The sequence below is a fragment of the Mus caroli genome, unplaced genomic scaffold (genome assembly GCF_978045245.1).
Source record: "Mus caroli unplaced genomic scaffold, Mus_caroli_1 scaffold_19, whole genome shotgun sequence".
Classification (NCBI taxonomy): Eukaryota; Metazoa; Chordata; class Mammalia; order Rodentia; family Muridae; genus Mus; species Mus caroli.
The window spans coordinates 69,661,629-69,685,655 of NW_028227274.1; the positions used below are offsets into that span (position 1 = coordinate 69,661,629).

Sequence of the window (24,027 nt, forward strand, 5' to 3'; positions counted from 1 at the left end):
AAAGGTGCTTGAACAATATCAGTCTTTCTATCAATGCACATATCCAATGTGAACAAATTCACACGGTCATGTGGATCATTTTATATCTGATGTACTATAATCTGGTGAGAGATGGCAATTGGCAAGTAGGTTTTCTTAGATTGTAATTTTAAATCATGGAAGTGTTCATTCTCCTGTATTCCCACACATGGGTTAATGCCATCTTTAGTCCTGCCAGGCACGCCTATATTACATTCCTGATTCTAAAACTGCAAGTTCAGTGGGAAAAAAATGCACACCACTGGTTGGGAAGACAAATTAACTCTCTTCAGAATGATTAGATTTCCATTGAAGGACGCACATACTCTGATCAATAACACGATTGGACTCTGACGCATGTGGTGTGATCTTACAAAATTCTCCAAAACCCCTTACACTTCTGCTATGCTACAAGAAGCAAAATCAGAAACATACTTTGTAGAAATGGCAATCATTCCATTTTGAGATGTTCAAATTCATAGATAGCAAATTTAAAAACTGACCTTTATATAACACAGTAAGGAATCATACTAACAAAAATTTAAGACTGACAACGCCAAGCTAAGCCTGGACATTTGATGCCATTTAAACAATGAGATCAGATAAAGTGTAGATGAATCTCTACAGCAGCTTACACGATTTTATTTATTCATTTATTTATTTTTAAATAGCAAAGTTCAAAGATGGGTGGTTGTTGGCTACTCTGTTGATTATTTCCTCTGTCCCTTGAATTTCAAATTCCCATGCCCCATATATTTCCCATAAATTATTAAGCATTTTACTGGCCTGTGGTTTGGAGAAAATATTTTAAAAACTGAAAAACACACACACACACAAAAAAAAACAAAAACAGAACAAAAAGGAAGGAAAAGGGAGAGAAGGGTAAGGGGGGAAGGGAGAAGGAGATGGGGGAAGGGAAGGGAAGGGGGAAGGATAGAAGAGGGGGAGGAGAAGAGGGAGGGAGGGAGTGAGGTGCAGGATTAAAATTTAATGACAGAGCCCAGGATTTTGTTTTCCTTGTGATGTCTCTTTTCATTAAGAGCCCCTTTCAAGTCAAATGAATTTATGAAATGATAAAAAGAGAATAGGAAACACTGCAGCCTCTACAAGGATTTGAATCATCCATCTGTTTTGTGAAGCTGGAAAAGATGTTTGCCAAACTGAAGTAAGTACAGGCTTACATGTTCTACTCCTGCCTGACTATTTAAGAGGAATTTTATGAATAGAGGAAGAGTAATTCAATGCCTGACTTATTTTTGACTTATCTCCATCACAGGTACCACCTATGTTATGACTTCGCTGCACTAAGTGTGTGCAACCATGGTTTCTCCATATAATAGCCCATTTATCTACTTATGGTTTTAGAAAACACAACTATTCATGGCTATTATTTATTGAGTATTTTAGAATAAATTACAAAATGAGTCTATTGTATTCAAAGCAATATTGTCTACTGTGAATTATCTGTGGATCGAAGGTGACCCATAAAGACTGAAAAACAAAACAAAACAAAGAAAAACATTGCCAATGGCTAAGTTTTATTTCCTTTCTTAGGGAATACAACTCATTTTATTACTTCCCCTGCCAGTCCCTCTATAACTGTGCTGCATAATATAATAGCCATATGTCCTATGGATGATACCAACTTAAATTAAATAAATAATTATTTAAGCATTTATTTATTTGCTGTGATAGACAATGTCAAACCTTCCCATGGCCCTAAGAGCTTAGTTCCCACTCTAAGGGAAAGACCAGATAGACTGCGTCTATGGCAGAACAGAGCATTCTGGGAGACAGCAAGCAACATTGTGAATATATGCTACATATACTGTAAGAGTTCTTTTCTATTCTGGTCAAAAAGATTTTGAATAATTGGATGTAAGCTTCCTTTTGCTACTAAACTGTTCTTTAATGTCTCTCCCTTTTTTAGAATACCTTAGATGCTGCTAAATTTCAGAGGTATGTGAAGAAGTACATATGTATGTGAGCATATATGTGTATTATATAAAAATTATATATATAATATATTATATTATATGTATAAAGGTAAGCTTCTTTCTACACATCTTACCTTCCATTTATCTGAACTCTGCTCCCTTCACTACTATCATGTTCTATTGAAGAACTGACTTTCATTCCTATAACCAATAGCCTCTCTTTGTTTTATATATATATATATCACATGTATATATATATATATATATATACATGTTATATATTTATGTATATATATATACACATGTGTATACACACACACACACACACACACACACATATATATATATATATACATGAAAAGTCAGTTCCTAACGTATTTTGGTAGCCGCCTGAAATTTTAGTCATTATATTTGTTTGAAATTGTCTTTAAAATCAATAATAGTTTTTGACTGGATTATACTTTGTTCAAACCTTGCTAAAATGGTTAAGAATACATTAATTCAAAGAATGTACTTCATTAACCTCTAATTATTCTCTGCACCTTTCCCTTCTCCAGGTGGAAAACAATTTGTTCTTACAACAGCAATAGATAAAAGAGCTTGATGGCAGAAGAGGGAGTTTTCCTGTTTGGGGCCAAGGTGAAAGTTTCAGGAGCTTGAACTGATATTCCCAGTCTGAGAAAAAGCTACAGAGGTCACCAAAGGCTACTGGCACAGCATTTAGAATGCTCCAGGGCCTGTTGCTCACGTTCGCCTAATGCTTTCATTGTCTTTGATATATTTCGTGTATACTTTTTGCTAGATTTTTCCAAGACCTCTTATGGGAATACTTTGCAACAACTCAAAGCTAAAGAATGGTTTTTACATGACAATATGACACATTTATAAATTTGAGATTCTCTCAGAGCCTTGGCCTTTGATTCCTTTGGTTTGCTCTTTGTTCTCCATGCAGCATGAAAGCATAAAAATAATTCTATTTCCAGGTGAAGGTGTATTCTTTATTGTGAGATGGCTGCTTCAAACATTCCTTTACAGCCCATTACTGTCTTTTCTTCAAAAAGAAATATCCTGACACAATTTCCAACTTTGGTATCACTTCATTTCTCAGCTCCATTAGAATCTGAATTGTAACATGAAAATAAAACCTGTGTCATGGATCACTGGTGTTTGAGAAAACACTGTGGCATGCCATATGCTAAGAATTAAAAACTGACAGCAAATGCCACGGGGAAAGATGTTAATACCACAGACGCTTCCTTCTGCACAGCTTACCTTCCGTTGATCTGAACTCTGTCCTCTTCACTACAGTTATGTCCTATTGAAAAACCGACTTTCCTCCCTATACCCAGCAGTCCCTATGTAGGGGACTTAAGTTTTTATTAATAATGGAAAATCTTTCAAAGACTGTCTTTGGTGGAACTTTATATCAGCTGATTATAGCTACGTGATTGATGTCACCTCGACAATAAGAAACTGCTTAGTCTCCTTATCAGGACCAGGAAGGAGAGGACATGCATAAGGCCAACCAGGGAAATCCCAGGTGTGGCCAGAGAACCCTGCTATTTTCTAGACAGCCTTACTTTTTGGATAGTCTGTAAGAAAGGGGTAATGAAAAAAAATTCTCAGGGTACTCTGTGCATGGCACTGTGAGATTGCAAAGCAAGTATATAAATTTACATAAATCTAGGCAGTAGACAGTAGCCATTTATACATTCTCATCTGCAATTCATACTCCAGTAATCATTTGCTTTTTGATGTTTGATATCAAATTTGAAACTTGACCTCTTAAACACTTCTTTCTAATTAAAGTGAAAATTTATGGCTAATCAAATGAAGTATGAAGGATGTGGGTTTGTAGATGGGGTAGGCATAAAATATTAATTGAAGACATAACCTTTATTTTTTCTAAATCCAGGTTTTAGATAAGTGTTTGAGAACAATCTTATTAGGAGCAAAATGGTGATGTGATTTTTCTGAGTGTCCATCAACGTGACATATATTGCATTTTCTGAGTAAACCCAGTATTATTGACAACTGGCCATTGTCCATCACTTAGGTCTTGCCATCTTTTGTTTTTGTTTTTTGTTTTTTTGTTTTGTTTTATTTTGCTTGTTTGTTTTGTATTATTTTGTTTTTTGTTTTTTCGAAACAGGGTTTCTCTTTATAGCCCTGGCTGTCCTGGAACTAACTCTGTAGACCAGGCTGGCCTGGAACTCAGAAATCCACCTGCCTCTGCCTCCCGAGTACTGGGATTAAAGGAGTGCACCACCACGCCCTGCTTAAGTCTTGCCATCTTACAATGTCTCCTGGTGTTCCACCATTTTGTTCTTGTTTGCTGCCGAACAAGTTAAACTGCAGTAGCCATTCTTGAGGCAAATGGTCTTTAATTCAGCCGGTTTCTTTGTATCCATTTGTCAGGTTACCTATAGCCCAATTCACAATTCTTCTTTGTTACTAGCCTAATCTAAGCAACTCTAAGATACCAGCTTATCCTTGTCCCCTATCTGAAGGATTGCACTGAGAGAAACAAAGGCCCATTGGACATTTAGAGTCTTAGTTCAAATATCTTTCGCTCAAATGACAGTGTCAAATGACAAACTGGTTAGCAGAATGAAGAATCACATCAGAGCACCAAGCATCAAAGATAATTGGAAAGGCAAGATCTGCTGAATTCTATAAGTCCACATACTAACATATAGGAAAAAACCCTCCTAATTCATCTGGGAGCCAAATGATTAAAATATATTGTATACATATGTATGCATATATTTGTGATAACCTTATGTATTCATTTTTAATATTTTGTCTTTTGTTTTATTTTTAAAAATTTGATCCTTCTCCCCATAATCAAAGTACTGACTACCTTGTCACAAGAGGATTGATGCCAGGTACATACCTGTTATGGAACGAGTGGTGGCACTTTCGTAGAGAGGGACACCTTCTCCGGCATTGTTGAAAGCTTTTAAGGAGATTACATAATGAGAACTCGACTCTAGAGGAAAGCAGAAACAAGTTGGACATGTGAATTATTGAATTGAAATGCTCACGGTGAACATTTCCTGAAAACAAATTGAATATAATCTTTTAAATAAATTGATGTTTGAAAATGATTGTGTTGGATTCTGGGAACCACCAGCTCTAATGGAGACAGGCTTTCGATCTTCCTGAATCTTCATTTGAGCCTTAAATGCACAAGAGGGTGGATAACTAAGAGTATTAGCCACTCTGTACAGGGTGTGTGATGATTGATGTTTGTCAGCAAACCCTAAAATACAACTTTTTTTTTTTAAGTTTCCAGCAGATTGTCCAAGGCTCCAAGTGTTGGCCATGTCTGTATCAGTTAAATCAAAACTGGGCATCAGACTGGAAATAAGGAAGATCCTAAGGAACTGTCAGGTAGTGAAGGAGGAAGAGCATATTAGATTAAAGAACAAATACAGACACTTGGAGCTGACGAGGTGAGAGATCCACTCCAAGACAGGACCAATTATAGTCAAATTATGCCAACTTGAGACAACCTTAAGGCACCTGAGCAGAGGGAATTTCAACTGAAGCATTGGTCATGTCACATTGTCCTGTGATTATGTGTGTGAGACTACCTTTACTGATGATTGTTATGGGAGTATCCACACTCGGGAGTAACCAGGCTATATTGCTGGAAGGCAATAAAACCCAGGCAAGGGGAACTAGGTTGAAGGAGAAAGATAGCTGAGCAGGAACCTGAGAACCAGCTAGCAAACAGCATTCATTCATGGTTTATGCTTTAGATAACTACTTCAGTTTAAACCCTGACTTTCCTCAATGACCGACTGTCACCAGGAAGTATATATTGAAATAAACCTTCCGTCTAAATGTATTTGTTAATCGTATCCATCATATCAACATAATAAAAGTATAACTGGACTTGAGTAGAAACCAAAGTCCCTAGTTCGCAGATGCAGAAAGGAGCAAACATGTTAGAAATGAAGGGCAATTCCATGAGCAAAATCAACGGGAAAAGTAGAATACAAAATCAAGAGAAGAAAATATGAATGAACAAACTTTACGTGGAAGAAGGAATTCAGTACTAAAGTTTGTGAGTGCAGAACTCAAGTGGATTCCATAAAGAAGAAAATCACACATGAACAGAATAAATATAAAGAGATACATGGCATTTTGTTTATTTAATTGAAGAACACAGATAAAAGTGATATGTGATTCATTGGAGCAAAATTAGATCATTATCAATTATTATTATAAAAAGAGCTTGTGTAACAAAATTATAGTAACTTACTTTTTATTCTACACAAGAAAATATAACTAAAAGATTGTCTAGTTAAAGTTAGTTATAAATACAGTGGGTGAGAATAGTCAAAATGTTATTAATTTCTAACCATTGCATATCATTTTGTTAACCATTGGAACTAATAGAAAATGAGGTTTAGACATCCAAAATGACCAGAGCCAACTGTGAACAGAAAGCTAACCTTTGAGTAATAAAGTCAATGAACTAAAGCTAAGAGATTTTATTTTGTAATGGCTTCATGCTCTGACACTATAATGATACAAGAATCATTGGATCACTATAGTGGTCTATATGCAAGAAACAACCAAGTGATTTTTATGATGTAGAACCTTTTGTTGTTGTCTGTCTAAGGCAAGTAAGATATAAACAAAACAATGAGCAAATATGAGGGTTGTAATTTGACATCCACTGTGTCCTTGAAGGCAAAAGTCTTGGTAGAGATGGAGAGTCACATAGATTTAAAACAGAATTATTAAAATCTCCTGTTCTTAAACTTGAATTACAAAGAAAAGTTCAAATTAAAAAAAATGTGTTTTCATCTGGGATCAAGATCATCCACTTAAGAAGTCGAGAAGCATTGATTGATAATATGAAGCAACCCTAGTGTGTAGGCTGCAGTTATATAAAGCAATGTTGCCTACTGTAACTGGTAAAGGCTTTTATAGAACTTGTGATCCCAAGATTTAAGATGGAAACATCACAACTGAGTTTTAATTATCCTGAAAAACTAGAAAGGAAGAAGCCAGATAATTTCAAAGAAGATCTTCTGTCAACAGATTTAGGAACATTCCAATGATCACAAAGACAGTTATAACCTAATGAGCTCCAGTACATCAATACCCAGAAATATATATGAATGTACTAATTTATAGATATTTTTTAAAGAATAAAAGTTGTTCTGTTCTGAAATTGACAGATAATCATATTACTATCTTGAAAACTGATAAGGAAATTAGCTTTAATCATGTTGTTTCATAAATAAACATTTTTCGTTGACCAAAAGCATGATGATCCCTTTAAACTTTTCCTGGAAGAAAAACTGAATGAGCAAAATGGAATATTCCCATTCCACAGTCTCAACAAATTAATCTCGGCATTGGATGTTCATCATTTCCCAGATAAAACTAAGAGAAACCCTATGCACTAAGTGTCTCTTACAGAAGTTATTATTGATCTAGAAAGTCTTGCCACAGGGGACTAGCCTCTAGCTGTCAGAGCACAGCAAATAGAGCAGAGAAACATGCTGAAGCCATTTAGAAACATACATGTAACTACACATGTCAGGTTTGTATTTCTGTGCCAAAGTATTGAGTGAGTCCGTATTTAATGATGATTTTTGAAAATGTATTAGATCTTCATAAAGTTTGAATATAATTTAAATGCATATGTTAAAAATGGTGACATTCAATATAATAATGTCCACAGAGGTACAATATAGCACGAAGAGTGAAAGAGGACCATATCTTATGCAGCACTTTGACCTCCATGAAATGAATTGCTTCTACCTGAAAAGTGTGTGTGTGTGTGTGTGTGTGTGTGTGTGTGTGTGTGTGTGTGCATGTGTCCGTCCGTCCGTGTGTTGTCAAAGTATTTTACTTTTAAGGAATGAATGGATCATCAAATGTCAAGTGTTCTTTGAGATTCAGGACTGGTTATAAAACAATAACCTCTCATATTACTGTAGTAAGTTAATTCTGATCAGGGGAAAAAAGACATACTACATTTAAGCAAGAAAATATGCGATGTGCTTTATGAATGTCATCTGCAACTAGAGTTCAGCAATATTCATGAAGGATCAGGTCACATGAGGAGAGTTTTTGGTAGACATTTACTCAGAGGTGGGGCTTGTGAAAGAAGATGGTCTATAGGATTAGACAGATCCCAGAAAGTAAAAATACTTTAAGGAAACACATGGAGAATGCTGAAAAGATGGTAGAAAACCAAACCACTTCTCTCCTATCCCAGAGGATACCAGGTATGGGAGGGGATACTAGATCTAATTCCTTATTTCAGACTGACAAATTCATCTATACATTGAAACATAGATATTTATATTTGGTAGTTACCTAACGCAATATGAAATGGCTTTTTTTTTTTTGCTAAAATTTAATTCAGCTCCACCTCATATACCTCTCCATTTGCATTTATCTTGGTATAAAAATGGGAGCGGGGTTTTTATATTCACAGGTACAGGATCTGGAGATATTTGTTTGCCTGAAATTGCTTTTGGGTTTGTTTCCTTTTGTCTAATTAGGGTGAGCAAGAGAGAGTAAGCCAAACTCTGTTACTGCAAGTAAGATCATAGAGTAGAAAGATTCCTAGGAGCTGAGAATTAAATAGTTCTTCAGTTTGAGGATGCCATTAGTCCAAAGAAGGCAGTCAGCTTTGTGGAACTTTTGGGAAACCTAGACCTTTGTGTGAAAACATCAACCCTTTCAATATTTGTAGGGTATTTAAGTAAATTCTTACTGGCAAAATAGATTCCCACAAATCTAGACCTACTATGCTCAGGAGATTGAATGTAACTTTAAGTCCTTTATATGAAGGTTCTATCCACAAGTATTGCCATGTCAAGTACTGGAAGGGACTGTGAATCCTTAAAAAAATAAGTCTACTAGAGGGCATGGGGTCACTCGGAGCATGCCAGTATAAAGGAGCCTCGCGGGTTTTTTTTTTTTTTTTTTTTTTGGTTCTGGCTGTCAGTATGATCACTTGCTCCTATAAACATCACCAGTATTACAATCTGCCCTCTGAGATCCAGCTTTCGGGCTCTCTAGCCTACACGTTATGTTTTTGTCCATATTCTGTCCATATCCAGTATTGAATGTGCCCGCACAAGGAAGATAAACTTGTTAATTATTTACTGGCAAAATTATGGGAAGCAAGGTATGTTTATATATATATATATATATATATATATATATATATGGTTTTGAATGTGTCTTGAGATCAAGATATTTTTAGACTGTGCTAAGACCCAAGAATGTTCTCCCCTACAATTTGCAAGAAATTGTTTTTTATCGGTGCACCACTAGAGGGCAATGTGGAACTATTTTCCTGCACATGCTCAGAGCCTTTAATGTTTAAAATCAGTAAAATACAAAAGAATTGCTAAGAATCGCTACCACTATGGAAGCATCAAATGAGTTAAACACATTTACTATTATCATAATGAATTCCAAATGAATTAATCATTAATTATGGTCAGACCCCATTGTTCAGGAATATGCTTAATGACAATTACGACAATAAATTTATTTATTTATTTTTTTGGTATTTGAAGAAATGTTGCAGATACATAGGCCTGACAAATGTATCAATTGTCTCTGCAAATAAAGTGTGGCAGTTTTCTCATTTGAATTTAATGCGATTTAATCATGCAAGAGGGATTTGGATCATGGTAGACTTCCCTGGGAATTATTTTTGGTTATGGATATTATGTGGGAGTCCACATATTTCACAGTATCGAACAGATTTTTTTTTTTAATATTTGATTGGTCACCCTTTCTTTTACAAACATTCAATTTTGAATTCAGGAAGCTGAAGAAATACTTAATGACTCTCAGCATGCAGAAATAGATGACTCTTCCTATTATCGCTTGAGTATCATGAAAAGGGAGTGTTAAATGCACATTTATTGATTATAGGGTTGTAAAGACAAGGAATTGGTTATCGGAAGTGTTGGTGTTCTTCCCAAGAGACACGGGAGACTCATTACTCTAAGAGCCTGTGCTTAATCTTCTCTGAAGGTTAGAGATGAATGTTGCTTTCTGGGACTCAGAATGAATCAAAAAAACCTTCAGGGATAGAGCAAGAAGCCGTGCTTGGTAGCAAATGCCACTGTGGAGAACTTCATCATTGTTAATTAATACTTCGTGGAAACTAAATGTCAGTGGCCTGGGCCAGATTGACATCCCAGAGACTTTTATTCATTAGAGATTAGGTACTTTACTCTGTGGCCCTCTCTGTGCCAAGTGCCCAGGATCCATGGACTTCCATCTTCTCCAATCTTGGTCAACCTTGCCAACAAGTCGATTAGAGAAAATTAGAATGGTAGCTGTTTCCTAATGCAAACACCTGCTCCTCACAAAGGACCAGAGCTACCACCACTGCAGCAAGGAGGCCACTGGATCACTGTGAATCTAAGTCTTCCTGAATACCTTTGATTCCATCAGACATGAACTTCTTTAATTAAGTGTAATGGGTGAAGAGTAAATACGACTGACAAGCATTGATCTCTAAAAAGGATAAGTAATTCATACTTGAAGAAGATGCAATTTATATAATACACTCAATTCTACTTCATTACATACACTCCTTTGTAAATTTAATTAAAACCTAATTTAAATCAGTCTCTAATAAAGACTTATTTTTTTTCTTCTCCAGGAACAGTTTCCAATTAAAGGTCAGACTATGACATGGTTAGATCCTAACCACTCATCTAATTACTTATGGGGATTTATTTGAGAATAAGACGCAACATAATGGTATATACTTTTTCTAGTTGTTTAAGGTCTATTGTCAGTAAGAATATCTGGTGAAAAGAAGTAAAAAGAATTGTTTAGTATTCAGTAAATTGCACATAAACATTTGTTAGGTCAATAAATGTGAGACCTAGAAAAGTTGTAAATGTGTCTTTTACTCTGATGAGGCTTTGGATGCTCCGTTATAATTTAACAATGAATGCAGAAGACAGAAATGTGATTGTGCAAGAAGGAAACGGAAAGATAGCACTGGGTCTTGGGTTTACTCTTTTATGAACCAATAAGAATAAGGAAGTATATTTTAGGATAAGGAAATTGGGTAACATTGATGATCAGATTTTGGATCTGGTAGCAAGCGTAGCACCTTCTAGCACTGTGAAAGTTAGCCAAGAGGGATGAAGCTCTCAGATCTGAACGAGTTTGATTTCTCCATGGTCTTCATCTACTAGACCTTTCATCACTTTCTGGAGAGAGAGAGTAATCAAAGGCATTGGCAATAGTGTGTAATCTTTGGAAAGTGATTGGTAACATTCTGAACAGAAACTCCAAAGTAAGGGATGTATTTTTGGCACGATAGATAGATAGATAGATAGATAGATAGATAGATAGATAGATAGATAGATAGATAGATAGATAGATAGATTTGGTGTTTAATAGAGGTGTGTGTGTGTGTGTGTGTCAAGCTTCTAAACTAGTAGGTTTCAATTTAACTTTTTCAAAATCTGTTTGTCTGATAACTCTTAATGAAAAAACTGTTGAAAATCCTAAATAAAAATCAGAACTAAATACAATGAAATCAATGAGGTCTTGTAAGCATGTTAGAAATTTCATTGAGTCCTTGGATGATCCAATGCTGAGGTAGAAGAGTATAAGATGCAAGTCCAGATGATGTGGATCATGGCTAAAGCATTGTTCCTGTTACCATGAAAACTTGAAAACACAGGCTACAGCCACCCACACTGCCTCCTTCAAATTCTTCTTTTCATATAAGTACAAACTAATTTGTGGGATGACTGCCTGAGTTCTTTCTTAGCTATATTCTTAATTTTATTTAATCTTAAATTTATTCTAGTGTGTAGTAGACTACTTAGAAAATATTTTAATTGGATCATAGTACTATATCCATGGTGGCTATGGTATTTTTAACACACGTATATAAAATGTATAGTATTTAATCAGAGCAAATATTTATTCTATTATCTTTTATTGTAGAAATATCCATATACATGTATATATGTATATATACATATTTATATCACCATTTTATTATTTAGTGTAGTCATGTCCCATGCCAGACATTGTTTTTATTTTCTTCTTGAAGCATAACTCAGCCAGAGAGTGAAGAGTAAACTTGATCATTTGAGAAGAAGTACATTTTAAATGGATGGATAGGAACCTTCTTTTTAAAGGTCAGTTGTAAAATGTCTAACTCCCAGGCTCAAACTCTTAGCCTTTTGTACTATGTGTTCCGTGTGTTCTCTTTGTTGCTGTCGTTGTTAAATAATAGATGGTAAATATAAGCAAATTTCAAACAGTGCTTTTGGAAATTTGATACTTCAGAAAGATGCAGTCAAGGAAAAATAAAAAAAGGATATGTTGAAAGAAGGTATATGTCAGCGGCTACAGTGATTGCACAGACAAAAATCATCCCCTGGAGGGGATGCAGTATGACTAAGATGAAACAAATATTTTAACATACTATCTAAGAGCCAAAAGGAAAAAGTTCATCTACTAAATATATTCTTTTTTTTGTTCCTTTTTTTATTAATTAGGTATAAATTAGGTAATAAATTTTATTAATTAGGTATATTTTCCTCATTTACATTTCCAATGCTATCCCATAAGTCCCCCAAACCCTCCCCCCTACTCCTCTTCCACCCCACTCCCTCTTCTTGGCCCTGGTGTTCCCCTGTACTGAGGCATATAAAGTTTGCAAGACCAATGGGCCTCTCTTTTCACTGATGGCCGACTAGGTCATCTTCTGATACATATGCAGCTAGAGACACGAGCTCCGGGGGGTACTGGTTAGTTCATATTGTTGTTCCACCTATAGGGTTGCAGACCCCTTTAGCTCCTTGGGTACTTTCTCTAGCTCCTCCTGATAAGTGGATATTAGCCTAGAAACTTAGAATACCCAAGATACAAGATACAATTTGCAAAACACATGAAACTCAAGAAGAACAAAGATGAAAGTGTGGACACTTTGCTCCTTCTTAGAATTGGGAACAAAACACCCATGGAAGGAGTTACAGAGACAAAGTTTGGAGCTGAGACAAAAGGATGGACCATCTAGAGACTGCCATACCCGGGGATCTAGTCCATAATCAGCCCCCAAACACAGACACCATTGCACACACTAGCAAGATGTTGCTGAAAGGACCCTGATATAGCTGTCTCTTGCAAGGCTATGTCGGGCCTAGCAAACACAGAAGTGGATGCTCACAGTCAGCTATTGGATGGATCACAGGGCCCCCAATATATTCTTTCTTACAGACTCATCTCTGTTTTCTATGATGGATAATTTAGTGGTCTTGAATTGCTTTAGAACCAGTCTGGGGACAAATTTCTTATTGCCCTACCTTGAATAAGGTGACTTACTTCTTTTGTGGTAACTTCTATAGTTTAAGAAAATAATGTATGCTTTCATGTTTACTATTTAAAGTTTGTCAATTAACAAATTTGTATCAATTGTCTCATGAATGTTTTCAATTAGGTAGACAGAGGAAGGTTTCTGCTTATTTAAACAATAGAGTACATGACAATTTATTCTGACCATTCAGGACAGAGGAGATACAAGTAGAACCAGAAAGCCAGGTGGACTCTCTGGTGCTCCTTGGTAGCACTACAAGTTTTGAGATTCTCTCACACTATGCTAGAGGGCAGAGTAAACATCGCCTACTCACTAAGCTGGTGTGGTGTGATTTGACAGAGGGGCCTGGGAGTCAGGAAGGAACATGAGGACATTCTCAGACTGCACAGCATTGTGCAGAGCTTGCATTTGCCACACTTAATGCTTTCTCACCAAAACTGCCCATAAGGAAATTAGGGATACACAGTATAACAAAACACATAGGCTTTCTTCACTCATATTATCTTTAAAAAGTGGAGATAACTATGAAATCAGGTGAGAAATCTTGGTGACAACCCATGGAACAAATTAATAAAAATACAATATGTTCCTTTAGTAAATTAATGTAAACAAATCATTATGATGGTTCAAGAAGCCAGTTAAATTGATTCCTCACCATACAAAGAAAATAATAAATATGAGTTTATAATAGGTATACAAAGAAACAGTGTGCATTTTTATAACACTTCATGTTTCCCTCTTTCCTTCACATTTCCATTCTTTCTTATTGTCTTGACTCATTCTCTTTGTCTATTTCCTCACCCATTCTTTTAGGATTCTGGGGGAGAAACTATAACAGGAAGTAGACAACCATAGGGAACCGAAGTCATGAACAGAGAGACAGTGATTAAAAACATTAACATGCAATGGCCTAGAGGAATGATAGATTTTAGCCTAATAACTAGATTTTATTCTCATTTAGGCCACTTGCTGTGATAGCAGCTGATCTCTCAAAGTTTTTATTACACTTACCTTTGTGTGGACCCTAAAATGTTCATTGTCAGTTCTCATTCCAGAAATGAGGAAAACATACAGTTCACCACTCAGCAGTTCATGGATTCAGAGCTAGGTTGCCCTGCTTTGTGGACAGCCATATTCAAGTCAGCAAAAGAGCTAAGACATTAGTATTAAGCGGCTCATGGTACTTTTTACTACTTAGAAATGAGTCCAGATCATATAAATATCATTTATTTTCCCTAACTGCATGGATTATTGGTATATATCTTTTCTAGTGAGAGGTGGAAAGGGAGTGGATCCAGAGGGGAGAGGAGGTGAAGAGGAACTGTGAAGAGTAGAGGAAGAGAAAACCATAATAGGATATACTGTATGAAAAAAAAGAGTCTATTCTCAATAAAAAAAAGGCATATATTTATAGGATGACAAAGGGGTAACAGTCATTGGTAACTCTAGTCTAGGAGACCTTCTGTCTCTTCTAGTCTTTGTGAGCAACAAGCAAACACATGATGCACAGAGCAGAGATCTATTCAGGTAAAACCTTCATAAATATATGATAAAATAATTTAATAAACTATCTCAAGATAATAAGGGTTACACATAAAAATGCTCAGGTGATTTTTCTACTTAATTGTGAAAACTGAAAGCTTTTTCATGATATTTTTAGAAGGCTACAATGCTCATTTCTAATAAAAGCATCAATGATTAAAAGAAATCAAAAAAAGAAAGAGAGAAGTGAAATTATACCTTTTGGTACATCACATGAGTCTGTATATATAAAATAACAAAGTTGGCAAAAAGCAGGAAATAACTAGTGGAATTAGTAAATGATAACAAAATAGAAACTTATACTTAACACAGAAAACCACTATTAACTTTTACACAATAGAAATGAAATAAATTAAAAACAAGATATATAAGCAATCCCACCTATAATACCATTAAACCTTTAAACCTGAAAATGCCAATGAGCTATTTGTAAGATAGAAAGATTGCTATGAAATTCAAGTGTGATTTCAAAGAAATCTCCATAGCCATGGCAGTGGGATGAAAACAAGTTGGAAGAGTCATAGGTTCTAGTTTGGAACATTCTTTTTTTTTTTTTAATATTTTTTATTACGTATTTTCCTCATTTAAATTTCCAATGCTATCCCAAAAGTCTCCCACTCCCCTACCCACCCACTCCCACTTCTTGGCCTGGGCGTTCCCCTGTACTGGGGCATATAAAGTTTTCAAGTCCAATGGGCCTCTCTTTCCAGTGATGGCCGACTAGGCCATCTTTCGATACATATGCAGCTAGAGTCAAGAGCTCCGGGGTACTGGTTAGTTCATAATGTTGTTCCACCTATAAGGTTGCAGACCCCTTTAGCTCCTTGGGTACTTTCTCTAGCTCCTACATTGGGGGCCCTGTGATCCATCCAATAGCTGACTGTGAGCATCCACTTCTGTGTTTGCTAGGCCCCGGCATAGTCTCACAAGAGAAGTTTGGAACATTCTTATAAGGTTATAGGAACCACAGTAGTGTGCTGACTCCTACATGTACAGACCAGTAGGCTGTACAGAGCTGAGAGGCAACCCATACATGTGGGGGCAGATGATTTCTTTCTTTCTTTTTTTAAAAAAAATTAAAAATTAGGTATTTTCTTTATTTACATTTCAAATGTTATCCCATAAGTCCCCAGGACCCTCCCCTCTCCCCTCCCTCTCCCACTCCCACTTCTTGGCCCTGGAGTTCCCCCGTACTGAGGCATATAAAGTTTGTAAGACCAATGGGCCTCTCTTTCCAATGATGGCTGACTAGGCCATCTTCTGATACATATGCAGCTAGAGACACGAGCTCTGGGGGTATTGGTTAGTTCATATTGTTGTTCCACCTATAGGGTTGCAGACCTCTTTAGCTCCTTGGGTACTTTCTCTAGCTCCTCCATTGGGGGCCTTGTGTTCCATCCAAGGACTGTGAGCATCCACTTTTGTGTTTGCCAGGCCCTGGCATAGCCTCACAAGAGACCACTATATCAGGGTCCTTTCAGCAAAATCATGCTGGTGTATGCAATGGCGTCAGCGTTTGGAGGCTGATTATGGGATGGATCCCCAGGTATGGCAGTCTCTAGATGGTCCATCCTTTTGTCTCAGATTGGGATTTCTAACAAAAGTATTATGGCAAATCAGTGAAGAAAAGGATGGGCTCAAAAAAAAAAAAAAAGGTGGAAAGACAGTTGGATGCAGGAGATTAAAGTTGGGTTCCTAAGTTACATAATATACAACAATTAACTCAGCGTGGATCAGACCTTAACTTAATTGTAAGTCCTAAACTAAGAGCTGATAAAGGGAAGTATAAGGCAAAAACAACATGATATCAACCAGCAATGGTATTCTGGGCATGATGTCAACTACACAGTCAACAGAGGAAATTGTGGGAAAAGAGGATGAAAAATAATTTTAATTGTAGATCAGGAGAAAGTATCAAGAGATATAAAGCAAAACAATAAAACAGTCTTGAGAAAAACTTTAAAATTTTATATCTGATAAAAGAATAATATCCAGATATTCAACAACAAAATAGAAGAATGATTCAAAGATATAAAAATTGTTGAGTATTTTTCTCCAAGGACATAAAAATGTGAATGGATAGCATATAATAAAGTGCTTAGAATTACTAATAACTGGAGTCTTCAAATCCCAACTCTAAGAAAACCAATATGGTGAACTTACATTTTTAGGGTTTATATTTTAAAAAGATAGTAAGTGTTCCCAAACAATAGCAAAATTGGATTCCACCTTTGGCAGCAGCATGAACCAGAGTATTTGCAATGGAAAACAGAATATTGCTACTAAATTTTTAAAAAAGATTTCTTTATGTGATAAAGCAACTCCATTTATAAATGTAGAGCCCACAGAGCAGAGCAGAGTTTCAAATATACATGTGTGCCCATGTTGTTACAGCAGTATTTACAGTAGCTGAAGCTTGGAGAATTCAGTTCAACATTAAAATGTAAGAAAATAGTGACATATGGTGCCATGCGAGTGAATATCAAAGGTGCCATGCCGCTAAAGATTAACATAAAAGACAAAATTATATCTTTTAACTTAAATGTTATTTCATTTTGGAAGTTAAACATTTGATCACAGAGACACAGAGAATGGGATAAAAGTTGAAAAGGGAAGCAGTGAGAGGGATAGAGAAAGGCCAGAAATGGATAGTAAACAGAGTCAGATAGGGAGTAGACCTGGAAAAGCATGGACACAGTATGGAAAATATAACTATAAGAATAAGCATTAACAATAAATTTAAAATAACCATAGGACATGGATTAAGGGGTTTACACTAATTCAAAAACATTCCTAGAGGTGGCAATGATGCTTATCCTAATTCAATTATTGCAAATTAAGTATATGTGTTAGGATATTGTTCCCATAATTATATATTTTCTGTGTCCTTGAAAAAAAATAGTTACTAAAGAAAACAGGAGATGAACCTTGGGAGTTCAAGGAAATGACACTAGTATGAAGTGGTGTGATGGTTTCTAGGGTGAGTGAGGGTGAGCACCAGATCAGAGTACGGGGCAGGAGAGTAATGAGAGATATTCACTAGGTACCGTGCTCCTCCTACAAATCAGTCAGAGGTGTGAGAGTGGTGCCTTGGCAGTTGTACAATATGGTGGATGTAATTGAAACACTGAGTAAACACTTATAATATGCACTGTTTGGGGTACCATAAAATTGGGGGAGTGTATAGGACTAGTCCAAATGTTGTTTCTAAACTTTGTGAACTACCCATATGTTCTCAATACAGAAGAATAGGCAAAAGTATTGGGAGAGGCTTGAATAAAAATGCGGTTCTTCAAGAGAATACTTAATTGTTTGGTTATTGGTCAATAATTTTATTTTACTGGGTGCTATTTGAAATAGGTTAGTAACTCACAGGGCAAAGTTTTGTTTTGTTTTTCCTTTGTAAGTCTATACAGTTATTATTACATTGTGATTATGGGATAATTTGGCTCAAAATAAAAATAAGAAAATAGAGAAGTAGAATTAAGGAGATATATTTGAATAATAAAATAGTAATTTCCAAGGTGCACCAAAACATACTTTTCATGGATGACTCTTATAGCATGTATCCATTCCAGGATTCAAGAAAACAAACAGAAAGTGACCTGGGCTTATCCCAAATTGTGTGGTGTGTGTGTTCGTGTGTGTGTATTGCTATTATCAGTAGTTTCCTTTAGTGGGGGAAGCCCCTAATCATCTCCATGCTGGTAAGAACAAGATAGGACTCAAGTGTCTAGTTGTTCATAGGTTTTATATGGAGGTAAAGGGAGGAACAAAGACTAAACATGTTGTGTCAGTACTTAGTAGCCAATATCCACCCGTGTCCAGAAGGCTCTGATCTCCTCTTTCACTGGGTAGCTGTTTCGTGCAGAAATCCAGGTGGGTGGGTTTATTTACATTCCTGATTGAAAAGGGAACTGGGAAAAGTCCTTCTGGAGTATTCTTTCTTTAAAGTGTGTTACCAGGAGATTACAAGACAATGGTAACCATTGACAGTATTTTCAGCTGGGGGCCCTTATTCATTCTGAAGGAAGGATCCATTTTTTTTCTTTCTTTTTTTATAAACCTTCCCAGAACCTACCACAGTTCCTGGCATATAGCCAACACTTAAAAATTATTTACTCACTTAATGAATAAAAATGCTGGATAAATAGAGGAAACTAAAGTTAAAAAAAAAAAACTCAGAAAAATAACATACCTTTGCTGACATCCTACAGCCTATTGCTGAGAGTTGGGATAAAAGTACATCTCTGTAGTTTTCTCTAAGTGATCCGTCCTCAAGAAAGCCTCCATGATGAAGCAAGCCATCTGCCTCAGAGAACTCCCTGCTCAGTAAACTGGAATATAAAATCTGTAATGACTAGAGCTTTGTCAGCAAAGCATTCGTTGTATTTCTTTTGTGGGATGTGAAAAATACTCATGTCGGTCTCATAAATTTCCTGAGCAATCACCCACTGTTCGCTCAGCCTTTTAGATGTCAGGGAAGCCTTTGGTTGACTGACTCTCAAATGAATAATTCTAACAAGAAGGCTCATGTCTACTGTGCTGTGCTCTTGCTTATGATTAGAAATAGGAAGGTTAACACTTGATTAATGGCTGTTTTAGCAGTGCTCGGGACTAGAACACTCACACATCCTTGGTCTCATCCTTTACCCATCATCCATAGAGGTTTCTCAACAGATCCTGTCCTAAACCATTAAAACTAGCAATGGACTAGTGAGGCTACCATCATGGATTTATTCATTATTGCTCACTCAGGAAAATAAAAGGCATCTCATTTTTGTTTGTTTGTTTGTTTGTTTGTTTGACTTTGTATTTTATTTATCTTTGGAAAGGGAATTCAGAGTTTGCTGAACAGAGTACTTTTAAAAATAATGCAGTGTTACAGTGGATGCCTGTACATGTGGTTTTGCTTTCTGTATTTTTAAGGAAAGAATGTGTACAAGTGTGAATATAAGGAGGACAAGTTTAAAAGATCAAAGATAATACTTAACATGTAATTTTTTTTGTTTTTGTTTGTTTGTTTGTTTGTTTGTTTGTTTTCTAGACAGGGTTTCTCTGTATAGCCCTGACTGTCCTGGAACTCACTTTGTAGACCAGGCTGGCCTTGAACTCAGAAATCTGCCTGCCTCTGCCTCCCAAGTGCTGGGATTAAAGGTGTGTGCCACCACCGCCTGGCAACATGTAATCTTTAAGTTAGAAAATTATGCCTGTAGGAAAAGAAATTGGGAAATCTGGAAAAAGTGAGATGTTATGTCATTACTGACATGTGTATCCAAAGAAGAGCAAAAGCATAATTTATCTCACATAAATCAGCATTAGGGTTAACCAATAAAACAACAACCTGGGATGATTTCTCTATAATTATGAAGAAAAATAAATAAGACAAGCCAAATGGTTATAAATGATATAGTCTCCTCAAGTTTGCTAAACACCTTAAGTCTGTAATGTTTTAGTAGGTGAAAACATGTGCCGTACCAGTCAGACCTGGATTTCCAGCCTTTGCACAAAGGTCATGTTTGTAATCTCATATATTCCTATAGGGAGCTAGTGGCTGAGACAGGATAGCCTCTGAATCCTCTTGGGCCAGCTACCCTGGTGTGCACAGAAGCAAAGGAGCCTTGTCTCAAACAAAGTCAGGGGTTTCCTAGTTGCTGAAAGGAGGAAGTCAGTTCTATGTAGTACCATGGAGTCCAAGTCCAAGTTTGTGTACGACTGTAACTATCATTATTACCACCTTCTTTGGCTCTTACTACATCTTGTTTGAGCTACTGTTTTTCACCAGTAAACTCCAAACACATTTATATTCCAATAATCATCCAGTGAGCTGTATATGTGTGTCTGAGTTATTTTTGTGTTGATTAAATATAACATAAACGATGCTGAACAACTTATTTATTATTCAGTTTGTACTTGTAACATATATCTTATAGGTGATGAGAACTAACGTGTTCACTGACTCTCAGAGAAGCAAAGCAGGTCTACATCTAGAAAGGAAGCTGTCTCTTTTAAAGAAAATAAATTCTATTCGCTGTAGGCTTCATACAGCTTATTCCTTCTTGATTCTATGTACTCTTAAAATTGGATACAAATCACCAAATTCTTTATCTTAGGGTTAATTCTAGTGAGTTTAAGTTGAGCTAAGGACAAAGGAAAATCACAGATGCAGGGCAGGGTAAAGAAACACGAAAAAGAGTTTCAAAGGATGCCATCAGGAATGTGCCGATGATGTTTATAGGTGGGAGTGAAAGGGGGAGTAAGTGAAAAAAGGGAAGGAGAGACAGTACATTGTGTCTCTGTTTATCCGGATAATAACTACATGAATATCTCATCTTTTATTGTCACAAACCTTCCAGAGAAGAGTTAAAGCTTTCTGGCTTGAAATACTATACTTACTCTAACTTTGAACTTCCATAGTTGTAGAGATAAAATGAATTCTGAATGAATTTTGCAGTTACTAAATGCCAATTAAGAAATAACTGAATTTTACCAAATGAGTAGAATTTCAAGAAGACTGGGTTCATTAACTTGGTATTAGAACTGTAGTACATGTTAATTAGTCAGGACACAAGAAGGTATACAGACTTATACAGTGTTGACACTGATCAAAGTGCTTTTGACTCCTACAGATTGATTCTGGGTCTACCATATGCCCATTAAAAACATGATGCAAATCACTCAAGACATTTTAGCTCCAGTTTAAATTTCTGTTATTGCTGTTATGATATCCACAAAATGGCATCAATGTGAGATTAGCTGTAGTATTGAATGTGAAGTAAAACTCTCTATCTATCTATCTATCTATCTATCTATCTATCTATCTATCTATCTATCATCTATCTCTCCATATCTATATAATCTATTTCTATATAAATATATCTATATCTCTCTATCTCTAACTTTGTCACCAATATCTATATCTGTATCAATTTCTATAATTTAACACCTATATCTCTATTCTATCTATCATCTATCTATCTATCTATCTATCTATCTATCTATCTATCTATCTATCTACCTATCATCTATCTAATACAAAGAGTTTGGCGTATAGTAAGTATGCAATAAATATTTACTGCCACAGTTATGGGCCATCTAAACCTTCTGCCTACTGTTACCTGATATGTAATGCCCAGCAGTGAAAACAACATTATTTTCTTGTTTCATTAAACATCATCAACATACAATGTGAGGCGGCTTGAATGAGAAAGCCTCTCATTGGATCGTATATTTGAATAGTTGTTTCCCTGTTGGTAGAACTGTTTGGGAAGGATTAGGAAGTACAGCCTTGTTGGAGATGTGTCACTGGGGTTGGAATTCGATGTTTCAAAAGGCCAGGGAATTCTTAGTTTTGGTTCTCTCTGCCTCATGTTGTGCTTTGCGGATTATGATGCTGCTGCAGCCACATGTCTGCCTGTCTGTCTGCTGCTCTGGTTTCCATGGTTTCTCTAACCCTCTGACATCATGACCCCCCAAATCAATGTCTTCTTTTATAAATTGCTTCATTGGTCATGTTGTTTTATCAAAATTATGTAAAAAAAATCTAATACATGGTATGATTTCTTTTACTGCCTCCTCAAATCTTAAAAATTACGTTATGATTCACAAAACTAAAAGTCTACTCACATTGTCAAAGTTTCTGCAAAGTTAAGATAAGAAGCTATTCAGTAACCAGAAATCAAGTTTAAATAAGAAAAAAACCTACTAACTTGAAAACAATATTTATTTCTCCCTTTCCATTTCTGATTTTGTTTATTTGTCTCTGTGGTCTCTAGTTAGTCTGGCTAATCTATCTTGTTAATTTTCTCAAAGAACCAGCTCCTGGTTTGGATGATTCTTTGAATAGTTCTTTTTGTTTCCACTTGGTTGACTTCAGTCCTGAGTTTGATTATTTCCTGCTGTCTATTCCTCTGGGGTAAATTTGCTTCCTTTTGTTCTAGAGCTGTTAGGTGTGCTGTCAAGCTGCTAGTATTTCAAGCATTTTTTATGTGGAGTTCCTTGATCCACTTAGACTTGACCTTAGTACAAGGAGATACGGATGGATCAATTCCCATTCTTGTACATGATAACCGCCAGTTATGCCAGACCATTTGTTGAAAATGCTGTCTTTTTCCCACTGGATGGTTTTATCTCCCTTGTCAAAGATCATTTCTGGGTCTTCAATTCTATTCGATTGGTCAACTTGTCTGTCACTATACCAGTACCATGCAGTTTTTATCACAATTGCTCTGTAGTACAGCTTTAGGTCAGGCATGGTGATTCCACCAGAGGTTCTTTTATCCTTGAGAAGAGTTTTTGCTATCCTAGGTTTTTTGTTATTCCAGATGAATTTGCAGATTGCCCTTTCTAATTCATTGAAGAATTGAGTTGGAATTTTGATAGGGATTGCATTGAATCTGTAGATTGCTTTCGGCAAGATGACCATTTTCACTATATTGATCCTGCCAATCCATGAGCATGGGAGATCTTTTCATCTTCTGAGATCTTCTTTGATTTCTTTCTTCAGAGACTCGAAGTTCTTATCATACAAATCTTTCACTTCCTTAGTTAGAGTCACACCAAGGTATTATATATTCTTTATGACTATTGTGAAGGGTGTTATGTCCCTAATTTTTCTCAGCCTGTTTATCCTTTGTGTACCGAAAGGCCTTTGACTTGTTGGAATTAATTTAATATCAAGCTACTGCACTGAAGCTGTTTATCAGGTTTAGGAGTTCTCTGTTGGAATTTTTAGGGTCACTTATATATACTATTATATCATCTGCAAATAGTGATATTTTGACTTCTTCCTTTCCAAATTGTATCCCCTTGACCTCCTTTTGTTGTCTAATTGCTCTGGCTAGGAATTCAAGTACTATATTGAATAGGTAGGGAGAAAGTGGGCAGCCTTGTCTAGTCCCTGATTTTAGTGGGATTGCTTCCAGCTTCTCTCCATTTAATTTGATGTTGGCTACTGGTTTGCTGTAGATTGCTTTTATCATGTTTAGGTATGGGCCTTGAATTCCTGATCTTTCCAAGACTTTTATGATGAATGGGTTTTGGATTTAGTCAGCCATATTTGGGAAGAGAGGCTCCTTGGTCTTGCAAACTTTATATGCCCCAGTACAGGGAAACACCTGAACTAAGAAGTGGGAGTGGGTGGGTAGGGGACGGGGGGTGGGTATAGGGGTC

At 36.2% G+C, this 24,027-nt stretch overlaps 1 protein-coding gene across 1 annotated transcript in view; it reads right to left on the reverse strand.

Moving 5' to 3' along the window:
* Nucleotides 1-24,027, reverse strand: part of Dcc (DCC netrin 1 receptor) — a 1,083,530-nt gene that overhangs the window by 118,917 nt on the left and 940,586 nt on the right. The window contains exon 16 of the mRNA XM_021150630.3: nucleotides 4,852-4,947. Coding sequence (XP_021006289.1) covers nucleotides 4,852-4,947 — 96 coding nt within the window. The remainder of the gene's footprint in view (nucleotides 1-4,851; nucleotides 4,948-24,027) is intronic.